The sequence below is a fragment of the Brassica rapa genome, chromosome A07 (genome assembly GCF_000309985.2).
Source record: "Brassica rapa cultivar Chiifu-401-42 chromosome A07, CAAS_Brap_v3.01, whole genome shotgun sequence".
NCBI lineage: Eukaryota > Viridiplantae > Streptophyta > Magnoliopsida > Brassicales > Brassicaceae > Brassica > Brassica rapa.
The window spans coordinates 9,030,063-9,051,482 of NC_024801.2; the positions used below are offsets into that span (position 1 = coordinate 9,030,063).

The window sequence follows — 21,420 nt, forward strand, 5'->3', positions numbered from 1 at the left end:
GGTTGAGATGGCTTCTATAGCATCTCATCGCCGGCTTTAACTCCGGAAAGTGATGGCTCCAATAGCATCTTCTTCGTCAGCTACCTTTGGATTTTTTTTCCAGGATACTGTTCGATCGCCGCTTTTGTTCTTCTCTGTCTCGACTGACTCTTGATCTACTTCATCGATTGTTCTTTCCTATCCCTTCATGAGGTCGTTTCATCTTTAAGCTTATCAGTATCATTAAAGATGTCTGATCAATCATGCAGGAAAATTGATGTTTGTTTTTAGATCGATTGAAAACAATTGTTTTCTTTCCCGAAGCGTTCGATCTGCCAGATTAGCCTTATCGTCTGTGATTTTCGGTGAGAGCTGTTCGGTTTGAGCAGCTTCTTATTCGGCTTGCCTCTCCTATTTGGTGGAGCTCCGTCGTCGCGGCTCGTCTCTGGCACCGGAGGAAGATGAAGTACGTCTACGTGGTGGGTGATGAATTTCTCTTCCCCTACGGTTTCCTCTTGCTGAGCTTCATGCCTTAAGAGTTTCCTTAGTTTGGACCTACGTGTTAGGTCTTTTGTTGGTCTTTGTTGTTTTGCCTTTTTTAGGGCTTTCTTTGTATCATACAGTTTACGGTTAATAAACTTCGAGCGAAAAAAGAAGAAGTTGTAAACCAAATGAAATAAAAATACCAAAAACATTAACCGAACTTAATACCGCGTTGGACCGATATTTGATTGACACCGTACAGGTGTGTCTACCACTTCGAGCACGAAATCTGACTTCTCTCCTCCATTAAACATCCTCGCCAGATTACTCCCATCTCTCTTTCTCGTTCTAAAGATGCAAGCTTTGTCCATATTCGTCGTGTCTCTTCTTCTAACCCTCAGTTACAGGGTTCGTTCTTCTATTCTTCGTGTGTCTCCTCCCACGGAATCTCACCTGTACAAATCTCTGTCTTATGGATCTGACTTTGAGTTTTGATGATGAATTGGATCGGTTTTTGTGATAGGGAGAAGCCACTGGTTCTGTTTTCTTCATTGATGGATCCAACAACCAATACCTTCGTCCACCTTCAGACCAGGTCATCATTCTCCCTTGCCTCATTTTGGCTCTTGATGAGCGATCACCAGACAGATTTAAATTCATCATATAATTTACTTTTGAGTGTTCAAGTGGTGGGTAATCACATTTTGTCACCTTCTTCCTTTGATATGAAAATCAACAGGCGCTTCCCATGTCTCTCTCTCAAGTATCTGCAGCAGTGTCTGCCTTGTTGGGTTTTTCACCTCCAGCTACTTTGACACCTGATGGCTCCTCCAAGGTTTTTTAAATGCTCTTATAAATTTTTGCTAGTTTTTATTCTTGGTTAAAATCATTTTCTTGTTGTAGCTGAACAAGATTCTAAGACCTAATCCATTTGAGAGGCCTCGTGCTGCTTTTGTACTAGAAATCGCTGGAGCTGATGGTATGCAGCTAAATACACTGGAAGCCCTTAGTGCTCTGTTCTGACATGAACCAAAAATCTTTTATGTCGAAATTTTTAAGTGTTTGTTTTGACTTGCAGATGCGCTTGTGAAGGAGACCTTACCTAGTCATTCTTTCTTGGGAAATGCCATAAGAGGCAGTATCAGTTCTGATTCTTACAAAGCTGATATTGAACTTCCAGGTGCCGTGATAGCTTGAGTAGCAGAACTATCTGATAAAGCATGAATAAAATAGTTTCTAGTGTCTTCATTTGGGTTGAAGCATTGCTTTAAATACATTACGTTAAACTTTCCAAAAATTCTGCAGAAAGTGGAGTGGCTGTTATGTCTGTCAATGAACCCTCATCTGATGTGACTGACAAAGACATGAATGAGTTTGTAAGTCAACAATGACCGTCATATTAAGTGCAAACACTTTTTACGCCTTTTGCATATCATTGTGACCAGTAGTTGATGGTGTGGTTATATCATCTCTAGGCATCTTGGTTGGGTGGATCATATGTCGCTGGCTCTGCTGAACCATTGACTGGATTGCTTAGTATCGGTGGGGCAAACGTGGAGTTCCATTTGGAAAAGGTGATATTATTAACTCCATGAAATTATATAGCTTCCGGAATTGCTTGTAAGATATTGGTGATTTCCATTTGAAGAATGCTTTTGGGGTCTGACTTTTGTTACCGTGTGCAGGAAGCAGAGAGGAAATTTGCATCGAACCTTTTGGCTCTATATAAGAATATAAGAGGGGTAGTTAATCTACGTGAGGATTTATCTCATGGTATTGAGAGACCTGCTGAGTTAACGGTTGGACGCTTTGGCGGTATCGATGTAAGAGCGTTTATTTGTCCTTTCTTCTGTTTCTTTTTCTTGCAAAGCTTGTCCTGCAGAGCTTGTCATTATTGTGTCTAATATTATCTATTCTCGCTTGAAATTACAGGCTTTAGCACATGAGTATGGGCAAGGTATGGTTAAGCAAGGGATGGATGTACTGCTTGCCACACTGTCAAAGCTATTCAATCTGTTGGAGACATCTCATAAAGGTGAAATGTCCCTGTGATTTGTTAAACTCAAAGTTTTCAAAAGATGTGCCTTGGAAAGTAGTTCAAGATGGTGGACACTTTGAATTAAAACTAATACTACATACTTAATCCTCTTTAATGTGTTTTCCTTTTCTTTACTGTTAGTATGTAAGCTGAGAAATGTTTGGGCTGTTGCAGGCCAAATTGTTGGAGTGATCGTCCTTGATGAGAGAGTAAATCAAGAATCAGCTAATCTGCTGAGCGTTGACTCTTCTTCTGGTTCATCTGCACGGTCGATGGCTGAGGTAGAGGGAGTTCCAAGTGGAGCCATTATCGCTCAAGTTATACTTGTTAGGCTGACGCTTGCATGGTTAACTGGAATAATCCTGCTCATTGCAACTATCCTTGGGGTAAGTTCACTTATCCTCTCTTCAATCAATGAACTATCGAGCAGATTATTCTGCCAATGTAGAGTTGAATCATATCATAGTTTGTATTAATTTGTAGCTTAGTCTTGAACGTATATGTTGTTGGAGTTGACCAGTCGTGCTCTCATGGTCGTTGCAGGTGTATTTCCTTATGTACATGCCTTTGACGAAGGACACGCTCCTATATTCAAACGTTAAGCTTGATTAAGACACAAATTAGAGCGTCAAAACGTCAAGTGGACACGGTTGAATCTTCAGGTTGATCGGTTACATCTTTTTGTGTGTATCAAGCCAGTATTATTTGAATGTTTTAAGAGAAGGATGGTACTTGTGGCGAGACCAATGGATGTGTTTATGTGTATATTGCCATAAGGTTGCATTCTCGATTTATAATTTATTTTCTTCTTACATATATGTGACTCTCGAGTCCTAATTACAATAAAGAAAGATTTGAACACTTCAAGTAATCTTCTGTGTGTTTCATGTAAGAGCTTTTGATCATGGAAATGAATTGATTATTGCAACTTGTGAACTCGTTCATCAATAACTGGAAAAATATTCACCAGTTTTGTGTGGTGTGTTTTATTTCATTTTGATCTCGTTTTGGAAAACAAAATATATAAAACGTCGTGCAGACATGTTTTTTTTGGTTATGCAGACATGTTTTTGTTTAGTTTTGATTCAGGTTAGTTTGATTCGTTGTATCACTACCGAGACAAACTTTACCAATTGAAGACGTACATCATCTAAACAAAAGATATAGTTTTATTCAAAAATGATGCATATATTCAAACTCATTCACCGAACTTTTTTCCAACTTATTACAAAATAAGAAGCTTTGAATTGAAAAAAAAACAATAGTTGAAAAAGAAAATTGAACTTAAAATACATATATATGTGACAGTACAGTTTACTGGTTTTATTGGAAACATGATATGTTGTAAGCAATCAATATCATATTTTGAACTTAGCTACATTGCTTTTACTTTCTTTTTTTTAAAGCCAAGAATGTTTCTTGATTTACCACTGTAATCATATCTGGCTTTGGCATTATTTAGTATAAAAGCTCCCAGTGCCCAATCTAGTGGTGTGTTTTTGGCTCCAGCATTATCCGCAAACCTGATTCTGCAGACAAAACAAACAAAGTTATTGATCAAAACCACATTAATTGATGTTAACTTTCTTGAATTTGCAGAGAGTAACACAAATTCTAACCTATCATCATCAAGAGCAAAACCAAGACTGTCATGAAGCATGGAGACAATATATGCTGATGAGAAGCAATACCCATGCAGATATCTATCTTAAGATGTTGGATACTTCTCTTTAAGTTTCGACCATTCTTCTCCACAGAAACTCTTTGCGGCTGGAATCATTTTAGACAACCAAGCCGTTTCTTCTAACTCAAAGAACTGAATTCAAACAGAAACAATAAGATCATTATTGTTCAAACAAATCAGAATTCGTGGGATTATTACACCTTGGAGGTGTGGTATAGAATTGTTCTTTAACCAAAAACTTTCATTGAAGATTAGGAGTGAATGTTGATCCAGAACAATGCTTATAAGGACAATTTTCTACAAGGAAAAAAAATTCAAGAGGGGAAGACAATTGACACGCGGAATGATATACCGGTAATGATTCTTACCTTTTCCTTTCTGCAACATTGCTGTAAGAGATCGACATTGTGAGAAATTGCCTGCAGCTTGAACGGTGGCTGTAAATCTGCTTTCTTCAGCTGAGTTTCCGAATGAACCATTCAGTGATTTTTCCCCGGCCATGTATCCTTTAGGAGTACAAGGTAAGTAACCATTCCTTTTCTTGTAGAGTTGTATGCATTGAAACATTTTATATATGGCGAAAATAAGAGATTATTTCAAGTGGCCAGTACCAGCCCTGAGCCCAAGCAAAGGAAGCTACGGCTTGCAGCCCTAATATTTTTATAGATAATACCCGGCCAAAAAAATTGACAAAACTCTAGTTAGTCTAGTGGTAGAATGTTCTTTTAATAGTTGTCAGCTTAGGTGTTCGATGCAAGTGGCTAAACTCAAAAGTGCACTTTACAAGCTCACTAAACAAAAGTGAATAATCTAACAATTTGTCAACATCTAACCTGAGTTCTGGAGTGATTCATATAAATCTTCCTGTGCTGTGTCCTGCGAAGCAGCTACAAAAAGTTAAATTTTAACTTGTTGAAAACTAACAAAGGATTAAAAAAATTCCTTTTTTCTTGAGTTACACTCAACAGACAAATGCTCTCTCTCTCTCTCTCTCTCTCTGCTCCTAAAAAATTTAACCTGTCCATAGTGGAGGAAGCTGTGACTGTAGATTTTGTATGCAACACCTCCATAGGATATGGTACGCGAGAACTCAGGAGGCACAACCTCACTTGACACAAATGCCACCTAAAAACGAAATCACACATGAGCAGTTTCCGATGAAGACGAACAAAAAGGGACGAGAGAAAGTTAAACCTGTGCAGAAGCCCCTCCGAGTTCAACAATCCCTGTTGTTTGTAACGGATCACCGCCAAGCGAATCAAGTGCATAATTGGCAATAACCCAAGCATATATACCTTCATCAGATCCTATACAAAACAATTTTAACAACACTGATATGTAGTAGTACTAATAACAACAAGAACAAGAGTCACAAAACCACCAACTAACCAGAAATAACAGAAGCCCATTCGTCTATAAACGTAAAGCCAGAGGATCTAAGAACCTTTCTTGAAGAGGACAACTCAATGTTTGAATAGCAAACAAACAGTAACCCCAATGATGATTAGCAGGAGAATTGATTTCGACTTGGGTTTAGTGAATGTGTACCACCGCGATCGTCGGTGGTCGTCTGGTAGAATCTGAACCATGAGAGAGGATCCTCCATCATCTCCGATTTCTTTTTTCTTTTTTCTTTTTTTTTTTTTTTTACAGATTCTAAGGTTCTTCCTTTTACGTTTAGAACCTGACTTAAGAAATAGGAGTTCCGAAAAATATGGACAGCCTCCCGCCGACGAAGCTTCTGACACTGGTTCTTTGCTTTCGTAGTGGAGAAGAAGTTGGTCAATGGAGGCGCGTATTATAAAAAACTTTACATCTATTATTCCAACTAACTAGGTTTTGGTTCGGGTCATAGATGCCTTAATCTTTTAATCAGAAGTGCTAAACTAGTGGTGCATATGTTAAAGAAATGCTTTTATTAAAATGTCGAAATCACAAAGCTTACTACTACCATAGATAATATATAAACAAACAACAATGGATATAGTTTTTTAGCAACTTACTTATTTCACAAGCAACAAAAGGCAAGCAAATATTTGGTATTATTGTGGTTACATTTTTAAAGTATAGTAAAACTTTTAATTATGGTTAACGGGCAGTATTTTTGTCGTTCCACACGAGTCCAGACCGGCACTGGTAATCCCAATGTCGAGCCTATATAAGCTCATGTCATACTTCAATGTAAATTACTCTTGATCATTGAAAGTAATAAAAAACTGTTTTTTCTTTTAAAACAAAGTTGTGAATTCTTTGTTGTTAGTTCTCTAGTTCTTTGTGTGTGATTCACTAAGACCTATTCAAGCCACGTCGAAGGAGCCTTGTGTGATTCAAGACTATCTATCTGTCCATTGATTGAGAGAGTCAATCTATATCCATCTATCAATCTCATCTATCGGTCAAGTCTTGAGAGTGTTATACAACCAGCAAGCTTAGCTCCATTGCATCCATCAATCCAACCATTCTTCTCATCTCATCACCTTCTTATTCTCTGTTTTGTTATCAGTATCTATATAAAAACATTTCGAGAAGTCTTTCTTTGTAAATATTGGTTTACTTTTAAATTTGGAAAATTCTCGAAAATGCCAGAGAAGACTTTTGAAAGTTTTGCAATTGACCGAAGTTTGTCAAAAATTTGATTTTTTATAGAAGACTTCTCGTGAAGTCTTCTCGGGGAAGACTTCTATAGAAGTCTTCTGAAAGTCTTCTCAATATCGCAAGAAGTCTACATGGGATACTTTTGCAATTGACTATTTGATTTTTCTAGAGAAGACTTTTCTAGAAGTCTTCCATCGGAAAAAATCTATAGAAGTCTTTTCTCGTAACCAAAGGTTTGACCAAAACCCGGAATAAAATTGTAGAAGTCTTCTAAAATTTGAGAAGACTTCTTTAAAAGTTTCTGACAAATTTTGGTCAATTGTAAAACTAACATGTTTATCCGAAAAGACTTCTCGTGAAGTCTGGGATTTTTTGGGTTTTTTCTTAATAAAGAAATGTTAAAAGACTTCCCTTGAAAGTCTTCCCTAGAAGCCTTCTGAAAGTCTTCACGAACAGATCTGAAAAAAAAAAAACGATTTCATACCTTGAACCTGTGAGATGCCTTGCTTAGCTTCTCCAAGCATCCAGAACTTCACTACAAAAGCTACCAAGTCGTTAATGACCATGAATCATGAGTTTCAATGTCTCTATGAACCTTACAAATCTTGGAATCAAAATCTTGGTTTTCTTGGATGAATTTGAAGAGAAAGTGAAAGATGTGATTTGTGTGCATAAATAATGATATATGAAGAGTAAAAATCAAAAATTTGGTGTATTAAGAGCTTCAAATTGGTTGTTCATGGTGGTTAGTGTATTGATGACAATGACAATATTGTAAATATTTGGTGAAGATGATAAGGTAAAAGATTCATTTTCAGAAAAAAAGAAAAAAAACAATGACATTTTCGTGAATAACTCGAAATTCTAAGGTGAATAGGAAAATAAAAAGTTTCAAAAAAAACATGGATTATTTTTGTGTTTGACTTGAAATTTTATTTCATATTTGAAAAAACTCAAGTAATTATATATTCAAAATTGTAAAAATATATAAATATAATGTATTATGGTTTTGTTCATATACTTTGGATTAGATATTTTGAAAATCACATAGATACATATGATATTTTGAAAGTTGAATCGAATGAGTAAAAATGAATAAAATTTATCTCCCTCAACAACACTAGATTAGTTAGAATTAAAGTCTATAAAAAAAACTAAAATTTTTGAATGACAAGTGATTTGAATATATTTCAAAAATTTTTAAACCAACAACAATAGATTTTGAATTTAATTTATTATTGAGAGACTGAAGGGAATATCTCTCCATTAATCATGCTCTTTACACACGTTCTATGTCCAAATAACATGATCCAAATTATATGTAGCTTGAACTTGGTCTTATATCTCTTAATCTAAATAACCTTGTCCAATTAAATACACCATTGAAACAAAACTTACCAAACAAATTGAAGTACACTATATGACCAAAAGAGTGTGAATTTTATCCAAAGATAATGCATGTTTGGTGATAAACAAACAAACAAAAACTTATACAAAACATTTATTTGAACATGAGTATGACGAAACAAATGTTTCGGTCTGACCCTCCGACCAAACTAAAGTGTTCAATGCAAATAGTCTATTTAATTTTGGCGGTTCATAGACTCGTTTGAGGTTTCGCTTTGTAGGCAATGCGTCTGGTCACAGTGCGCATTGTCACGAATTCCTCTGCAGAAGATGGATGTATCCCAACCTGTGTGTTTTTGTTCACAATGTTAATTTTCATTCTTATGTAGAGAAACTTCGAACTGTTAAAAATGAAAACGCAAGTGTGTTCTGATTCATTGTACTTACCGTGCTGTCAAACTGTGCTTTGGTTGCTCCACACTTGAGCGCAATTGCAATCCCCTGCATTTAGTAATAAAAGACACTAAAAAGCATGAGATACCACCAAATCAAACTCTAGTCGATTTACAAGTTTGAGTTCTAATTAATAAAGTTAAGGGTCAACACTTCTCAAACTCAAATCAGGTTCTCTTCCTATGTAGGTTATAAGAAAGCATAGACATGCTTTCGTTTCATTAGTCCAAATCATTCAAAAATATCCCATAAATTACTTCTGTCCTTTACTTGTTAGATGGGATTAAACCCATGCACTAATCACTGCATTATAGCAACTAGCTGAGAAGTAAATAAATAGTAGAAGCTATCATGGAAGAAAACTTGCCTGCATGATCTCAGCTGCATCTGGACCGCACATGGATGCTCCAATAACCTTATCAGTCTTCTCATCAACTATAAGCTTCATTAATGATTTTTCCTGCCGTCTATCACCAAAAGAAAGATGTGATTAGATCAAAGAGGATGTTACATTCCTCAAAAGTTATCAGTTGCAAAAGGCATGTTGAAGAAGAACCATGAAGTTTCATACAAAACAACATCAAGAATTGTGTGTGTCATTATAAAGATTTTGCAGTAATTAGAATTTGGACGCTAGCATACCCAGAAATGGTGTTCTTCATAGGGTTGAAGCCAGAGGTGAAAACCAAAATATCCCCGGTCGCTTTTTCTACAGCCTCTTCTTCGCTGAGACCCACCACAGCTAGTGGTGGTATGCTGCCAAACAGAGAAGATAAAGATACAATCATACAAACCTCTAAGACAAATTCAAATTGATTTGGTATATCCTTCCAATAAGAAAGACTGCTTACCAAAATACGGCACAAGCTACATTGGTGTAGTCTGCTTTAGCAGGCTTCCCACCAAAGACAGTGTTCTGCAAACATCAAAACACAATCCCATTTAACAAATGGGTTACATAATTGGACATTCACAACCACAAAATTTGAAAGATTTATAAGTGCAAGAATAGAGGCACAAACCGCAAAGCAGGTGGCCTCCATTAACGCAACAGGTGTAAGGTTAATTCGGTTTGTAGCATCTCCCACAGCCCATATGCTAGGTATGTTAGTGCGTGAGTACTCATCAACCTGCGGATAATGTATTGAATTATCAGCTGCAAGAGCATAAGTTACAAAATCTGTAATAGTGGGAAAGTTGTTACGACCTTCACAGCTCCAGCTTGATCAAGTTCAACACCAACAGCTTCTAAATTCAGTCTCTTGGTATTAGGAATCCTTCCTATAACAGATATAAACAAAAGATCCTCTCAGACAGCTCCATGAAATTATGAAATAACAAGTATATATTTCCTCATAGGTAAAGTTCAAGAGACGAAGCAAAAAACGCACAAATATATACTGTTTTGTAAACAATAAAGCCAGACACTGATGTACATGCATTAAAGTAAAATAGAATGGGTTAGAAAAGTTACCAGTAGCAAATAGTACAACATCTGCCACGAATTCTTCCCCATGAGAGGAGATTACTTTTATCCCGTCGTCTGTTTTTATCAACTAAATTAAAAATATGTTCAGTGAAGAATGACTTGATGAAACAAGTAACAAGAAATGTAAAACAGTAATGAGACATGAAAATTAGCAATCATATTCAGATACCTCAGCCAAACTTGTTTGTGGATGCAGATTGATACCCCTTCCTTCAAGATTTCTAGCCACAAGTGCCCTCATCTCGTCATCAAAGCCCCTGAATAAGTAAAAAACTTTAGAAATAAATAATTAAGAAAGTTGGCTGCATTAGACCCAGGAAAAAAAGAAAGAAGACAAGATTGGGGCGCACGCACCTTAGTGGAAGTTCCTTTCTGAAGAATAAATCTACAGTAGCACCCATTCCACGCCAAATTGATGCAAACTCCACAGCAATGTACCTGGTTAGAAAGTAAATACAAACCATTAATAGGAGTGACATGGTAGGTAGGTAGGTACATGAGGAGGAAAACATTACCCTCCTCCAAGCACTATAGCACGCTTAGGAAATTCTTCCAAACTTAAAGCTTCGTCAGATGTAATAGCCAGCTCCTGAAAGAGACCATTTTATGTAAGAGAGAATCAGGGGAGTATCCATAATACCAGCTGGTGTATTCACAGAGACACTTACATGTCCAGGGATGTTGGGCTTCTGTGCACGACTGCCAGTGGCAATCAAAATGTGCTTGGCGGTGTAACTAATTTTGGTGCCATCGATTTGTCTGACCTCCACTTCGTTGGGACCAACTATTCTTCCTTCACCTTCATACAACTTCACAGCAGCATTCGCCAACAACCGCTTGTAAATATTGTTCAGTCTTAATATCTCATCAGTCTGCACATCAGGAAAAAAACAAAAAAAAAACGGTCCATGTTAAAAACCAAACCATCCAAAACGTTAACCCAGAAAGTCACTCGTGTAAACTAGACAAGGCACAGTATAGCAGTTCCAAGTGCATACCTTCTTTTGGAGAAGCTTCTTCCAATTGAAATCGACATTCCCATTGATTTCCCACCCATAGTTTCTAGCATCCTGCCAGAAGATAACACTTAGTTGACACGCCTAAGCATTTAGTGCCGGTTGACCAACCAATATATAGCTTAAAACAGTAATACGATTGTGCACATAATGTTTTGGGCAAAGGACTAACAAAAAAAACGTTTCTCGAACAGCTAAAAGAAAGGCATTCAAATGATGGATAAAAGTGAAAAAAAAGAAGGATTTGTTTACACACCTCAAGTTCACCACCATAAGTAGCACCATAGACGAGAATCTTTTTGGGAACACAACCACGAATAACACACCTGAAAGCTCCAACCATAAAATTGATATATTGTATAAAAAGATGTGGTCTTTATTATGCAAAATAATAATATTAACAAAAGGAAGCATATAGGGATAACTTACGTGCCCCCAACACCTCCAATCTCCTCCGAGCTAATAGGGTGAAAGGGAAGCTCACAAATACCAACCTATATTCAGAACAACAACAACAACAACACCATATCGATAACTAAGGCATCAAACACACACACAACATAAGAATGTAATCACAACACTGTTGCTGTAAATGTTACCTTGGCACCATTGTTAGCAGAAAACCTAGCCGCACGAACACCGCCGCTCCCGGCACCGATGACAAACAAATCAAAATCATAGTGAGTCTCGGTTGTAGCTTCCTCCCCAGCCGCTGCGGCCTTGTTAAGCTCTCCATCAGAAAGCATCTTCCTCGCCATGATTGTGCAGAATCAAATATCCAAACTTAAAAGAAAAAGAAAAGATAAGCAAAACCCACCAATCAGAACTCACGGGAAATGGAAATCAAACCAATAAAAAGAAAAAAAAATCAAATCTCGAATCAGTAAACAAAAAGTCGGACCGAAAAGAGGGTGGTGAGATCTTATTCGGAAACGAAATCAGACAAGGAGAAGGAGAGACCGTACCTCTCTAAGATGGTGTGTGTAACTACTTAAAATCCAGATACAGTGCCAATATATTGTGTGAAATCGGATCTATCAAGGTTTTGATGATCACGAACAAAATCCTTTTATATTTGTTTTTATTTTTTTACCTTGTGATGACTGTGTACATAATATCGGGGAATATAAATGATTTTTTTTTTTTTTTTTTTTTTTTTTGATAAATGGGGAATATAAATGATTAGTTCCCTTTTTTTTTTAAATGTGTATACCAACTTACTGGTCTTAGACCACCTTATTATCTATTAAATTAATCTAAAGAACCCATAAGGGGTTTCTATGGATGGACTTGCTCTTAGCTCCTAACTCTTAGACATATGCGAATTGATGGAAGCTACCAACGAAAGATGTGAGAAATTTCAAAACTCAAGGTCCACATCGAACACCATAAAGCGTTAGGGGTTTGGTCGTTAACGTTCTCCGACGTGGCTTTTCTTCAAGCCAATGGAGTTTTGCGAATGAGAGAAACTATCAAAAAAATTAAAAAAAAAAATATATATATATATATATATATATATATACAAGAGAAGAACAAACACAAATTGTTCTCTCAACTTATTATATATTAAACAAAACCAAATTAAAAAAATTAAACAAGACAAGAGCCCAATCGCAAAACTTTCTCTGTCACCAAAAATAATTTTTTATAATCTTTCATGACATGAGAGCATATCTGATGGTAGTAAAAAATCTCACCTTTCAAGGAATGAAAAGAACAATCCTATAACCTCTCGACACTGAGCGAGAAATCTAAGACATTTTATAACATTTCTTAGCGGTTCGAGAGTCGAGATGATTCTTTTGGTGAATATCTCTTTGATCTTTATATTAGAGTCGCAAGTCACCAAAATATAGTTTTGGTTTCAAATCCGTGAATCTTTGATGTCACTTTACCAAATCACCGTTGATCTTTCTGTGTTTCTTGTGTATCTAAAGCAACTGAACTTTTTATCATATAACTAAAGAGTTTAATAACGTTATGTCGTTTTTTTTGTTTATATACTTTAACACCGCTAGTAACTAACTGCACCATCTCCCCATATCGGAAATAATATATAGCTCACTAGGGTAAAACCCGCCCTACGGGCGGGTAAGCGAATAAAAAAACAATATAAACATAACCTAAATTTTGATAAAATTATAATAAATTACTTACAAATTTTTAGTTTGTTTTAAACCAAATATATCACTGTATTTCAGTTATTTCTGTCAGAAACTCTTATTACTTATTTTATTAATATTTTTAGAATTTATTATCTTAAAAACTAAAATATTCAAAAAAGGCATTTACCTTCTAACTGTTTTGAGTAATTGTTTAGATAATTTTTGATCAATTACATTTTTCATAATCTTTTTATTTCCAAAAACAAATAGAGATTGATTTATTTGTGTCAAATTAAGTTAGAAGCTTCATACATGAGATTAATCAGATCAAAAACCTCTCTCTAAAAGTCATTTGGAAATTGATATAACAAAAAAAAAAAAAACTATTTTGTGAACAATAGCTTTAAAAATCTGATAGCCAAGTAAATAATAGAAATTGCTTAATCTCAAAAACACAATCACCGCACACATTGTGGCAACCGAGAGTTTGTATTGGAATTGGATCAGAGAAGCCTTAACTGGGATACTCTTTAGAGAAAAGTGAAACATAAGAAAGCAATTCCTTAGGGCTTACAGAGCCACATGAAGTATCATTCTCCCATAGCAGAAGAACAAATATGTTTCTGTCTAGACCAACGGTGAATTATATGAATCATACAAAGGAGAGTGCACATGGCATAAAATTGTGACTACTCGGTGTATATCTGCCAGTAATTGTTAATATCTAAATTTACCAACTCTCACAAGATAAATATGGCTAGCAGATGTAAAAAACTGCAATGATAGAACACATAGTTCCCACCATTAATCACTACATCATACAGAAAAAAAGAAGAAGAAAATAACAGAATGAAAATGTAATATAGCTCATGATATACTGAGAAGTTCCTGGATATTATAAGTACTGTCAATGTCACCAAAATAAATGCAAGAGACTTAAAGAGAAAGCATCTTCCCAGAACACATGACTCAAACATCATTCCAACAGCTGGGGTATAAACATCTTCTATCTAACAGGTTAACTATATAGTTCATCAAACTCTCTTCTTTCTTGTCCTTCTTCTTGTTAGCTTTTTCTTTGTTCGTTTTCACTGAATCCAACATTGATCTCATAGTCACTACCACAAGCCAGAGCTTCTCCAGTCCTACTTCGTTGAGTGGATCCCAAACAACGTCAAGTCTAGCATGTGACATTCCACCAACAGGAATCAAAATGGCTTCTATATATTCCGTCTAGACAAATGAACAAATAAGAGTATCATTACCTGGAATCTGAGTGTTTGTGTTGGCATGGCCAAGCATCTCGATGTGATTAGATTAAACTCCTATCAGAATAGACGGTTCGGGGACATCATCGAAAGAGGTTTGGTTACTGAAGCGGATCAACATAGAGGAGTCCAACAGACCGTAATTCTGATTACACCGGGTCAGATCAAAACCGGTTAGGGAATAAATTGAACCCGCCTTCAGATTAGGCCTGTGAGCAGCAAGCCGGTTGACATTCACGGTGACCGGCATCATGGTGGCCTGAAACATTTGATTTAGATAAAACAATCAACAAACAAATTAATATTCTGGAAAATTTGATTAAACGATACAATGAACAAACAAATAAATGATCTAGAGAACTCGGTAAAATGATTCAACACAAAGGAAATGTTCAATAACATAATCAAGAAAAAAACAATATTATAGAAAAATCAACAAACTGTTATAAATAGTCTTACTTGAAATATATCAGACAAAAATCTAAACAGGAAAATTGTTATTAAGGATTCGTAGAATCAGATTTTTTTTAAAAAAATATGAACTGAATCAGAGTTTTAAAAGTAACCTGAGAATCCTGTAGAACTATATGCACTCATGACTTTCGCCACCGCGACGACGGACGTTCCTAGCTTCCCAGAAGCGGAGCAACCGGACTTGAGAACGGTGGAGGAGCCTTGTCTGATCTTCTTATCACAAAGAAAGATCGGTGCGTTAGCCAATTTCTGGATATAAGTTTATTGGCTTGTTCAGAGGTAATTGAAAGATGGTTGTCACATCAGAAAAGCTTACCTTTTTATAATCGAAGTTCCACCGCCTTGCATGAAGATGCTCGCATTCAAGGTAGATCGTGAGTGATAATTTAAGAAGGACTTTAAGATGGGGTATATGTAACTGTTAGAGATTGTTAGTAAGAAGCTGAAACAACTCTCTCAGACCTCTGGTTATGTCGTGATATCGAAGGGAGGAGACGACATCAAGTGGAAACCCTGATACACAAAACGACGCTTGCAGCAGCGTTTAAATTATAGAAACTATTTGCTGGGCTGGTTGAATCAACCAAATTTAAGGCCCACATCAAAAATAACCTACGTAACTCAAAGTTAAATGATACGGTGAGTTTCATTCTCTTGGACACGTGTCGGCTCCAGAAAGCTCGAATTTCTGACCTGGAATCCTAGGTGGCATCACCAGGAGAGAGTGAAACCCTTCTTTATATATAAAGATAGGCTTTGATTGGTAACACGTAGTACACTTAATTTAAGTTGACTTAAATATATAAATCAAAAATATTACTAATCATGAATTAGTTTTAAGATTTTGAAGTTGTGTTTGAGTTATAATTGATTATTATTGAGTTACAATTTTGACTTATAGCCTTTGTAAAAATGATAACGCAAATCTTAAATCTACATCAACCAAAATTTCATGTATTAAGATTTTAGTTATTGAAAATTTTGGGTTTGTCAATTAACTACCCACTACCTTTTGAATATTAACAATTTTAACAATTTACAATACATATAAGCACTTAGCCGTACATTTAGTTATATTATTTAATATAATATATTTAAAATTTTAATATGATTATATATTTGTTAGCCAAAGTTTTTCTCTAAATTATACCAAAAAGCTTTTCTAAAATCATATTATCATTTTAATCAGTTAAAAAAATCTATAATTTATTTGTTAACTTTCTGATGATTATAAAGTTATGCAAATAACATATTTTTATAAGTTCCACTTAAATAGTCAATTAAAATGTTCAATTAATTTTAATTTTTTAATATTGTTAGGTAATTAAAAATGTATGTACATAAATTTTTGACATCCTTAGTTAATTTTGATTTATGAATTTTATTTTTTCACTATTCTTATTAAAATATTATTTATGTTTTAAAAAATAATTTATACTGCAACTTATACATCAAAAATGTTACCAATCAATAATATTAAAAAATAGTAATTCATATTTTTACTGCGAACTCACCACATAAATCTATAGTTTATACCACATAGTTTTTACTGCAAACTACATCAAATCGTACATTTTATTGTAACTCAACTCTAATACTACATGTCACCAGTCGAAGCCATAGTTTTGAGGACAATTATCTCAAATAACACTTTTAAAGTTTTTGTCACAAAATAGTCTTAAAAAAAAACTAAAATAGTCTTTTTTGTTTTAAAATTTTTAATATTTATTTTTATTTTTTAAAATTTGAAACTCTATCCTTAAAACTCTACTTCTTAAGTCTAAACCCTAAGTCTAGATTAGTTAAACCTATAGTATAAATGTATATTTACCCTTAATAAAAACATTTTAGTCATTTTCTTCCTTACTGACTATTTTTGTAAAAATAAAGTAAAAATATCTATCAATGAGAATTTTTCTATTTTTTTACGTGAAATGATTTTTTTATTTATTTCCAATTTATGAAATAGTTGGCTTGGTCAATATGAAGCTTAATAGTTATTGATTTTATGGAATTTATAACTAATTTTATCCACTAATATAAGGAAACATTGTTTACCTTATATCAAACTGAAAGTTTGCATAAATTGGTTTTTAGACGTTTTAAACAAATAATAATTAAACCCTCCTTACATCATAGATATATTTATCTAACATTTCTATACAAGACTTGGATTGAGATCCTAAACAATTATCCTTTCAAACTAAAGAGTAAAGACCATACAAATCTGTGGTCTTCAAGCATTAGCGAAACACAGCATCTCCTATCTTGTATGTATTGCCATCATATTCACCAACGAAATAATATAAACTGCCATTATAAAAATTCTAACAAAAGGGGCGGTGGCGCAGTTGGTTAGCGCGTAGGTCTCATAGCTATCTGAGTAATCCTGAGGTCGAGAGTTCGAGCCTCTCTCGCCCCATATTTTTGCTTTGTTTTTGGAAACATATTATGTAGACAACGACCTCACCATCATTAACGCAGGGGTTTATGACGGTTCTTAAGGCAAAATTTTATAAAAATTAATAAAAAAAATAAGGGAAGCATAGACTCGCCTCTTCCGTAAGGCGTAGAAGGGCCGCCTCTTCGTTGACACGCGTCAAGCGTAGAGCCGCTCTCTCTTCGGTTACGAACGCGTTGTCTCTCTCTCTCTCTCTCTCGAAACCTCTCCCAAAATCTCTCTCGACGAAAGGCGATTTGGTTCTTCTTCGGTGGCTCTTGTCGGCACCGTCTCGGCGACGTCTCGTTCGGTGGCTCCCGTCGGCGAACTCTCTCTCGCTGGTTCTCCTCGAGGCGTCGGAGCTCTCTCTTGGTTCCTCTCCTCAAATCGAAAGGTAAGTGGTTGTTCTGTTATTGGTTATGCATGTTTTAGATTAAGCAAATTAATGGTCTGATCCATTGTTTTTCTTTGTAGTTTTTTGGTTTTCTTTTTCGGTGGGTCTTTTCCTCCAAGATTTCACTCGGCGGCTCATCTCAAATCGAAAGGTTAAGCAGTTCTTCTATGGATTTTGCATGTGAATGATTTAGAATCCGTATGCTCTGTTGATTCGTAGATTTTAATTGTTGTTTCTGATATTTTTGAATCGGTATGTTCTGTATTTAAGATTGCTGGATGAAGAACTTTTTGTTTCAATAAGTTTGTTTCAATTAAGAACAAACTGTTTTAAGACAGATGGATCAGGAATGGTTAATACTATGTAATAGATTGCAGTGTAATAGATTGATTACGCTTGATTTGTTAGTTGTTTGGCTTCTTTGTATGAAATATTTGTTGTTTCTGTCTTTCTGTTTACAGATAGCAGGATCAAGGTTCATCGACCAAAGGTTCAGAGCACAATTAAGGTTAGTGTTACTGTCTTTTGGTTGTAGAAACTAATTGCTTTAGGTTCCAGTTTGAATTGAATCAAGTGTAATAAATGTGTTGGTTTAAGTTAGAAAATGGTTGTGTGATAAACAGAATTGATGCCTAGGCAGAAAATGGTTGTGTGATTAATAGAAGTGTAGTTTGTGGGTAAATGTCAACTCGTTTCTTCACTGCCATCTAGCTAGAAGTGAATGTCGTAGATAAATGTGAAATTGTTTGTTGGTTGTCATCAATGCATCTGAAACTTCATTTCTTCTCTTCCTTCTTTGCCATCTATAAACATAAGTTCCTCCTTCACTTTCTTATCATCTCCTTCATCGTTCTTATCATCTCCTTCATCGTTCTTCATCATTCTCCTTCATCGTTCTTCATCATTCTCCTCTCTATGGATTCTCATAGGCAATCTTCTAGCTTTTTAGACTTACTAACCAGGCAGTTACCTAATAATAAAAACCCATCTCAGTTACTGAGTTTTTCACCTAGTCCAGCCAATGAAAACCCATCTCAGTTACTGAGTTTTTCACCTAGTCCAGCCAATGAAAACCCATCTCAGTTACCTACTGGTGAGGAGCGTAAGCAAAGGTGTAAGTGGTCAACAGCTGAAGACCTGGTCCTCATCAGTTCATGGCTTAACACCTCCAAGGATCCAGTAGTTGGAAATGAGCAAAAGGCAGGAACGTTTTGGAAGAGGATTGCCTCTTATTATAATGCAAGTCCGAAGGTGGTAGGTTTCGCTAAGAGAGAGCCAAGCCACTGTAAGCAAAGGTGGGGAAAGATAAATGAAGGTGTCTGCAAGTTTGTGGGGTCATATGACGCTGCATCCAAACAGAAGAGCAGTGGCCAGAATGAGGATGATGTTTTGAAGGCTGCACATGAAATTTTTTCCAACGATTACACGGTTAAGTTCACATTGGAGCATGCCTGGCGGGAGCTTAGGAATGATCAAAAATGGTGTGGGACTTATGGAAGTAGTCAACAAAGCTCTGGTGCAAAAAGAAAGAGGGTGGGGGAACAACAATCGTTTCAGTCATCAGCAACTATGCCGAGTGTCAATGGAGAGACTTCTCCAACAGCTAGGCCTATTGGCGTTAAGGCAGCAAAAGCCAACAAGGGTAAAAGGGCCGTGGGAGGAGAAGAGAAGATTCTGCAAGGGTTTCCCGGGATGATAGGAAGCATCGATTGTATGCATTGGGAGTGGAAGAATTGTCCCACCGCTTGGAAAGGGCAATATTCACGTGGCTCGGGAAAACCAACCATCGTTTTGGAGGCGGTTGCTTCGTATGATCTATGGATATGGCATGCATTTTTCGGACCTCCAGGTACCTTAAATGATATCAATGTTCTTGATCGTTCACCTGTTTTTGATGACATAATTAATGGTCAAGCTCCTCAAGTCACCTTCTACGTCAATGAAAGAGAGTATCACATGGCTTACTATCTCACCGACGGCATTTATCCGAAATGGGCTACTTTTATCCAATCAATTTCACTACCACAAGACCCAAAATCGGCTTTATTTGCTAAACAACAAGAAGCTGTCCGAAAAGATGTCGAGCGGGCTTTTGGAGTCTTGCAAGCTCGCTTTGCCATCGTTAAAAATCCGGCACTTTTTTGGGATAAAGTCAAAATTGGGAAGATTATAAGAGCATGTATCATACTCCATAACATGATAGTAGAAGATGAACGCGATGGATACACCCAGTTTAATCTTAAAGAGTTCGAAGAAGAAGAAGGCACCGGAAGTTCACATGTCGATCTCAATTTTGATAGGGAAATGCCTACAAATATCGCCAATATGATGAATGCTCGAACTAGAATTCGTGATAACCCAATGCATGAACAACTAAAAGCTGATTTGGTTGAACATATGTGGACTAAATTCGGACATTTATGAGGACAACGGAGCTCGGATGTATCTTTCTAATTATTATCGTGATTTCTATTTATTTTGTTTTAATGTTTTGTGTTAAAATAATGTTTAAAATGTTTTATTTTAATATGTTTTATTTAATAGTTATAATCAATCTTAAAAATAATTAAGTTTAATCATTTTTTTCTTCAAGAACCCCAAATTAATAACTTACCATTAAAGCTAAAAAAATATGTGTCTCTTAAGTACAAACTCTTAACTTTCATTAATTACTAAAAAATCATTAAGACCCCAAAGTTGGCTCTTGGGGTTAATGATGCTCTCAATAAATGAAAATGGAAACAAATCTCTATAATATTATTTGAGAAGTCACTTTCCTAGGTGTCGCGTTCACATTAACGCTCACGATGGTTGATTACAATGATACCCTTAATGAAATAAAAAAGTACATTTAAATATTATTATTTACTTTTTAAAATTTTCTAAATAACAATATAAATAAAAAGGAAACATTTATAAAGTTTAAAAAATAATTTTAAAACGAAATAAATATAATATGATTTCATAAAAAAAAAGAAAGTTCACAAAATAGTAATATTTCATTTAAAAGATATCTTTAAGTAACAAAAAATATACTTTTGAAGTAATAACATACTTTTTTTATCTATATCTTCTTAGATGAAAAAAATATATTTATATATAATGTGATTTAGTGTTTCAAAAAAAAATATATAATGTGATTTCATAAAAACAAAAGTTCACACAAATGATCTTGATATTAGAAAAATGAATATTTTTCTTTTAAAACATAATTTTACACAATACAAATATATATTTTCAAAGTAATTGAATTTTTTTTTATATATCTATATATTTTCTTAGATGATTACACAAAATAATTAAGTAACATAAAGGTATATAGGTTTAATTGACAAAAAAATAATTTATTATTATTATTATTGAAATGTTTTTTTTTTTTTTCATATATTTAGTTTACTATAATATCTTAAAATTACAGAAAAATAAATAAATTATATTTTACTTATATAATATAATTTATAAAATACAATCACATTTTTACTGCATATTTTAAGAGATATTGGAAAAACTAAAAATAAATTTTAGCAATAAACATATTAACAAATGAACATATTAGCAACTAATCAAACTTATATCTAAAATCATAGATGTAACTACAATAAGAATGTATAATTTATTAGCAACTAATCCAACTTATATATAAAATCATAGATGT

General features: G+C 35.0%; 4 protein-coding genes and 1 non-coding gene across 7 annotated transcripts; 3 read left to right on the forward strand and 2 right to left on the reverse strand.

The window, feature by feature from the left end:
- Positions 1 to 640: 640 nt before the first annotated feature.
- Positions 641 to 3,367, forward strand: LOC103828678. Its single transcript, XM_009104303.3, has 11 exons — positions 641 to 870; positions 986 to 1,057; positions 1,202 to 1,297; positions 1,366 to 1,441; positions 1,541 to 1,642; positions 1,768 to 1,838; positions 1,938 to 2,036; positions 2,148 to 2,285; positions 2,395 to 2,497; positions 2,675 to 2,886; positions 3,044 to 3,367. The coding sequence occupies exons 1-11, from the start codon at positions 817 to 819 to the stop codon at positions 3,110 to 3,112; spliced, it is 1,092 nt and encodes a 363-aa protein (XP_009102551.1). The 5' UTR covers positions 641 to 816; the 3' UTR covers positions 3,113 to 3,367.
- Positions 3,189 to 5,688, reverse strand: LOC103828868 (probable apyrase 5; the record flags this gene model as incomplete). The annotated part of the gene is made up of 5 exons (XM_033275945.1): positions 3,189 to 4,690; positions 5,018 to 5,060; positions 5,202 to 5,309; positions 5,379 to 5,491; positions 5,574 to 5,688. Coding segments are annotated over 5 exons (588 nt in total), but the record flags the coding sequence as incomplete, so codon positions are not given.
- Positions 5,689 to 8,154: 2,466 nt separating this feature from the next.
- LOC103828679 (glutathione reductase, cytosolic) lies at positions 8,155 to 12,805 on the reverse strand. Of its 3 annotated transcripts, none has more exons than XM_033274206.1 (17): positions 12,782 to 12,805; positions 11,684 to 11,867; positions 11,514 to 11,578; positions 11,341 to 11,410; positions 11,067 to 11,138; positions 10,737 to 10,940; positions 10,584 to 10,657; positions 10,423 to 10,506; positions 10,238 to 10,325; positions 10,054 to 10,135; positions 9,787 to 9,860; positions 9,602 to 9,709; positions 9,431 to 9,495; positions 9,222 to 9,335; positions 8,947 to 9,046; positions 8,574 to 8,627; positions 8,155 to 8,472 (listed from the first exon to the last, which is right to left on the reverse strand). In XM_033274206.1, exons 2-17 carry the CDS (start codon positions 11,840 to 11,842, stop codon positions 8,377 to 8,379), a joined length of 1,509 nt encoding a protein of 502 aa, XP_033130097.1. In that variant the 5' UTR covers positions 11,843 to 11,867; positions 12,782 to 12,805; the 3' UTR covers positions 8,155 to 8,376. The 3 variants fall into 3 exon arrangements, with proteins under 3 accessions (XP_033130097.1, XP_033130098.1, NP_001288954.1); XM_033274207.1 differs by lacking the exon at positions 12,782 to 12,805 and adding an exon at positions 12,050 to 12,184 and having other exon boundaries at positions 11,684 to 11,844; NM_001302025.1 differs by lacking the exon at positions 12,782 to 12,805 and adding an exon at positions 12,050 to 12,086 and having other exon boundaries at positions 8,201 to 8,472.
- Positions 12,806 to 17,267: 4,462 nt separating this feature from the next.
- TRNAM-CAU lies at positions 17,268 to 17,353 on the forward strand. Its single transcript is given in 2 exon segments — positions 17,268 to 17,305; positions 17,318 to 17,353. It is a non-coding gene; the product is annotated as a tRNA-Met (tRNA).
- A 1,174-nt stretch (positions 17,354 to 18,527) lies between these two features.
- On the forward strand, positions 18,528 to 20,189 carry LOC103828869. Its single transcript, XM_033275946.1, has 2 exons — positions 18,528 to 19,476; positions 19,681 to 20,189. Exons 1-2 carry the CDS (start codon positions 18,528 to 18,530, stop codon positions 20,187 to 20,189), a joined length of 1,458 nt encoding a protein of 485 aa, XP_033131837.1.
- Positions 20,190 to 21,420: the final 1,231 nt, after the last annotated feature.

Coding starts and splice junctions, on each gene's coding strand:
- LOC103828678 (XM_009104303.3), top strand. CDS start 817: ATGCAAGCTTTGTCCATATTCGTCGTGTCTCTTCTTCTAACCCTCAGT. Junction 1,643..1,767: donor AGCTGATATTGAACTTCCAG/GTGCCGTGATAG, acceptor AAAATTCTGCAG/AAAGTGGAGTGGCTGTTATG. Junction 2,037..2,147: donor TGGAGTTCCATTTGGAAAAG/GTGATATTATTA, acceptor TACCGTGTGCAG/GAAGCAGAGAGGAAATTTGC.
- LOC103828869 (XM_033275946.1), top strand. CDS start 18,528: ATGCATCTGAAACTTCATTTCTTCTCTTCCTTCTTTGCCATCTATAAA. Junction 19,477..19,680: donor GATGATAGGAAGCATCGATT/GTATGCATTGGG, acceptor TTAATGGTCAAG/CTCCTCAAGTCACCTTCTAC.
- LOC103828679 (XM_033274206.1), bottom strand. CDS start 11,842: ATGGCGAGGAAGATGCTTTCTGATGGAGAGCTTAACAAGGCCGCAGCG. Junction 10,658..10,736: donor AGCCCAACATCCCTGGACAT/GTAAGTGTCTCT, acceptor GGTCTCTTTCAG/GAGCTGGCTATTACATCTGA. Junction 9,336..9,430: donor GTAGCTTGTGCCGTATTTTG/GTAAGCAGTCTT, acceptor TCTGTTTGGCAG/CATACCACCACTAGCTGTGG.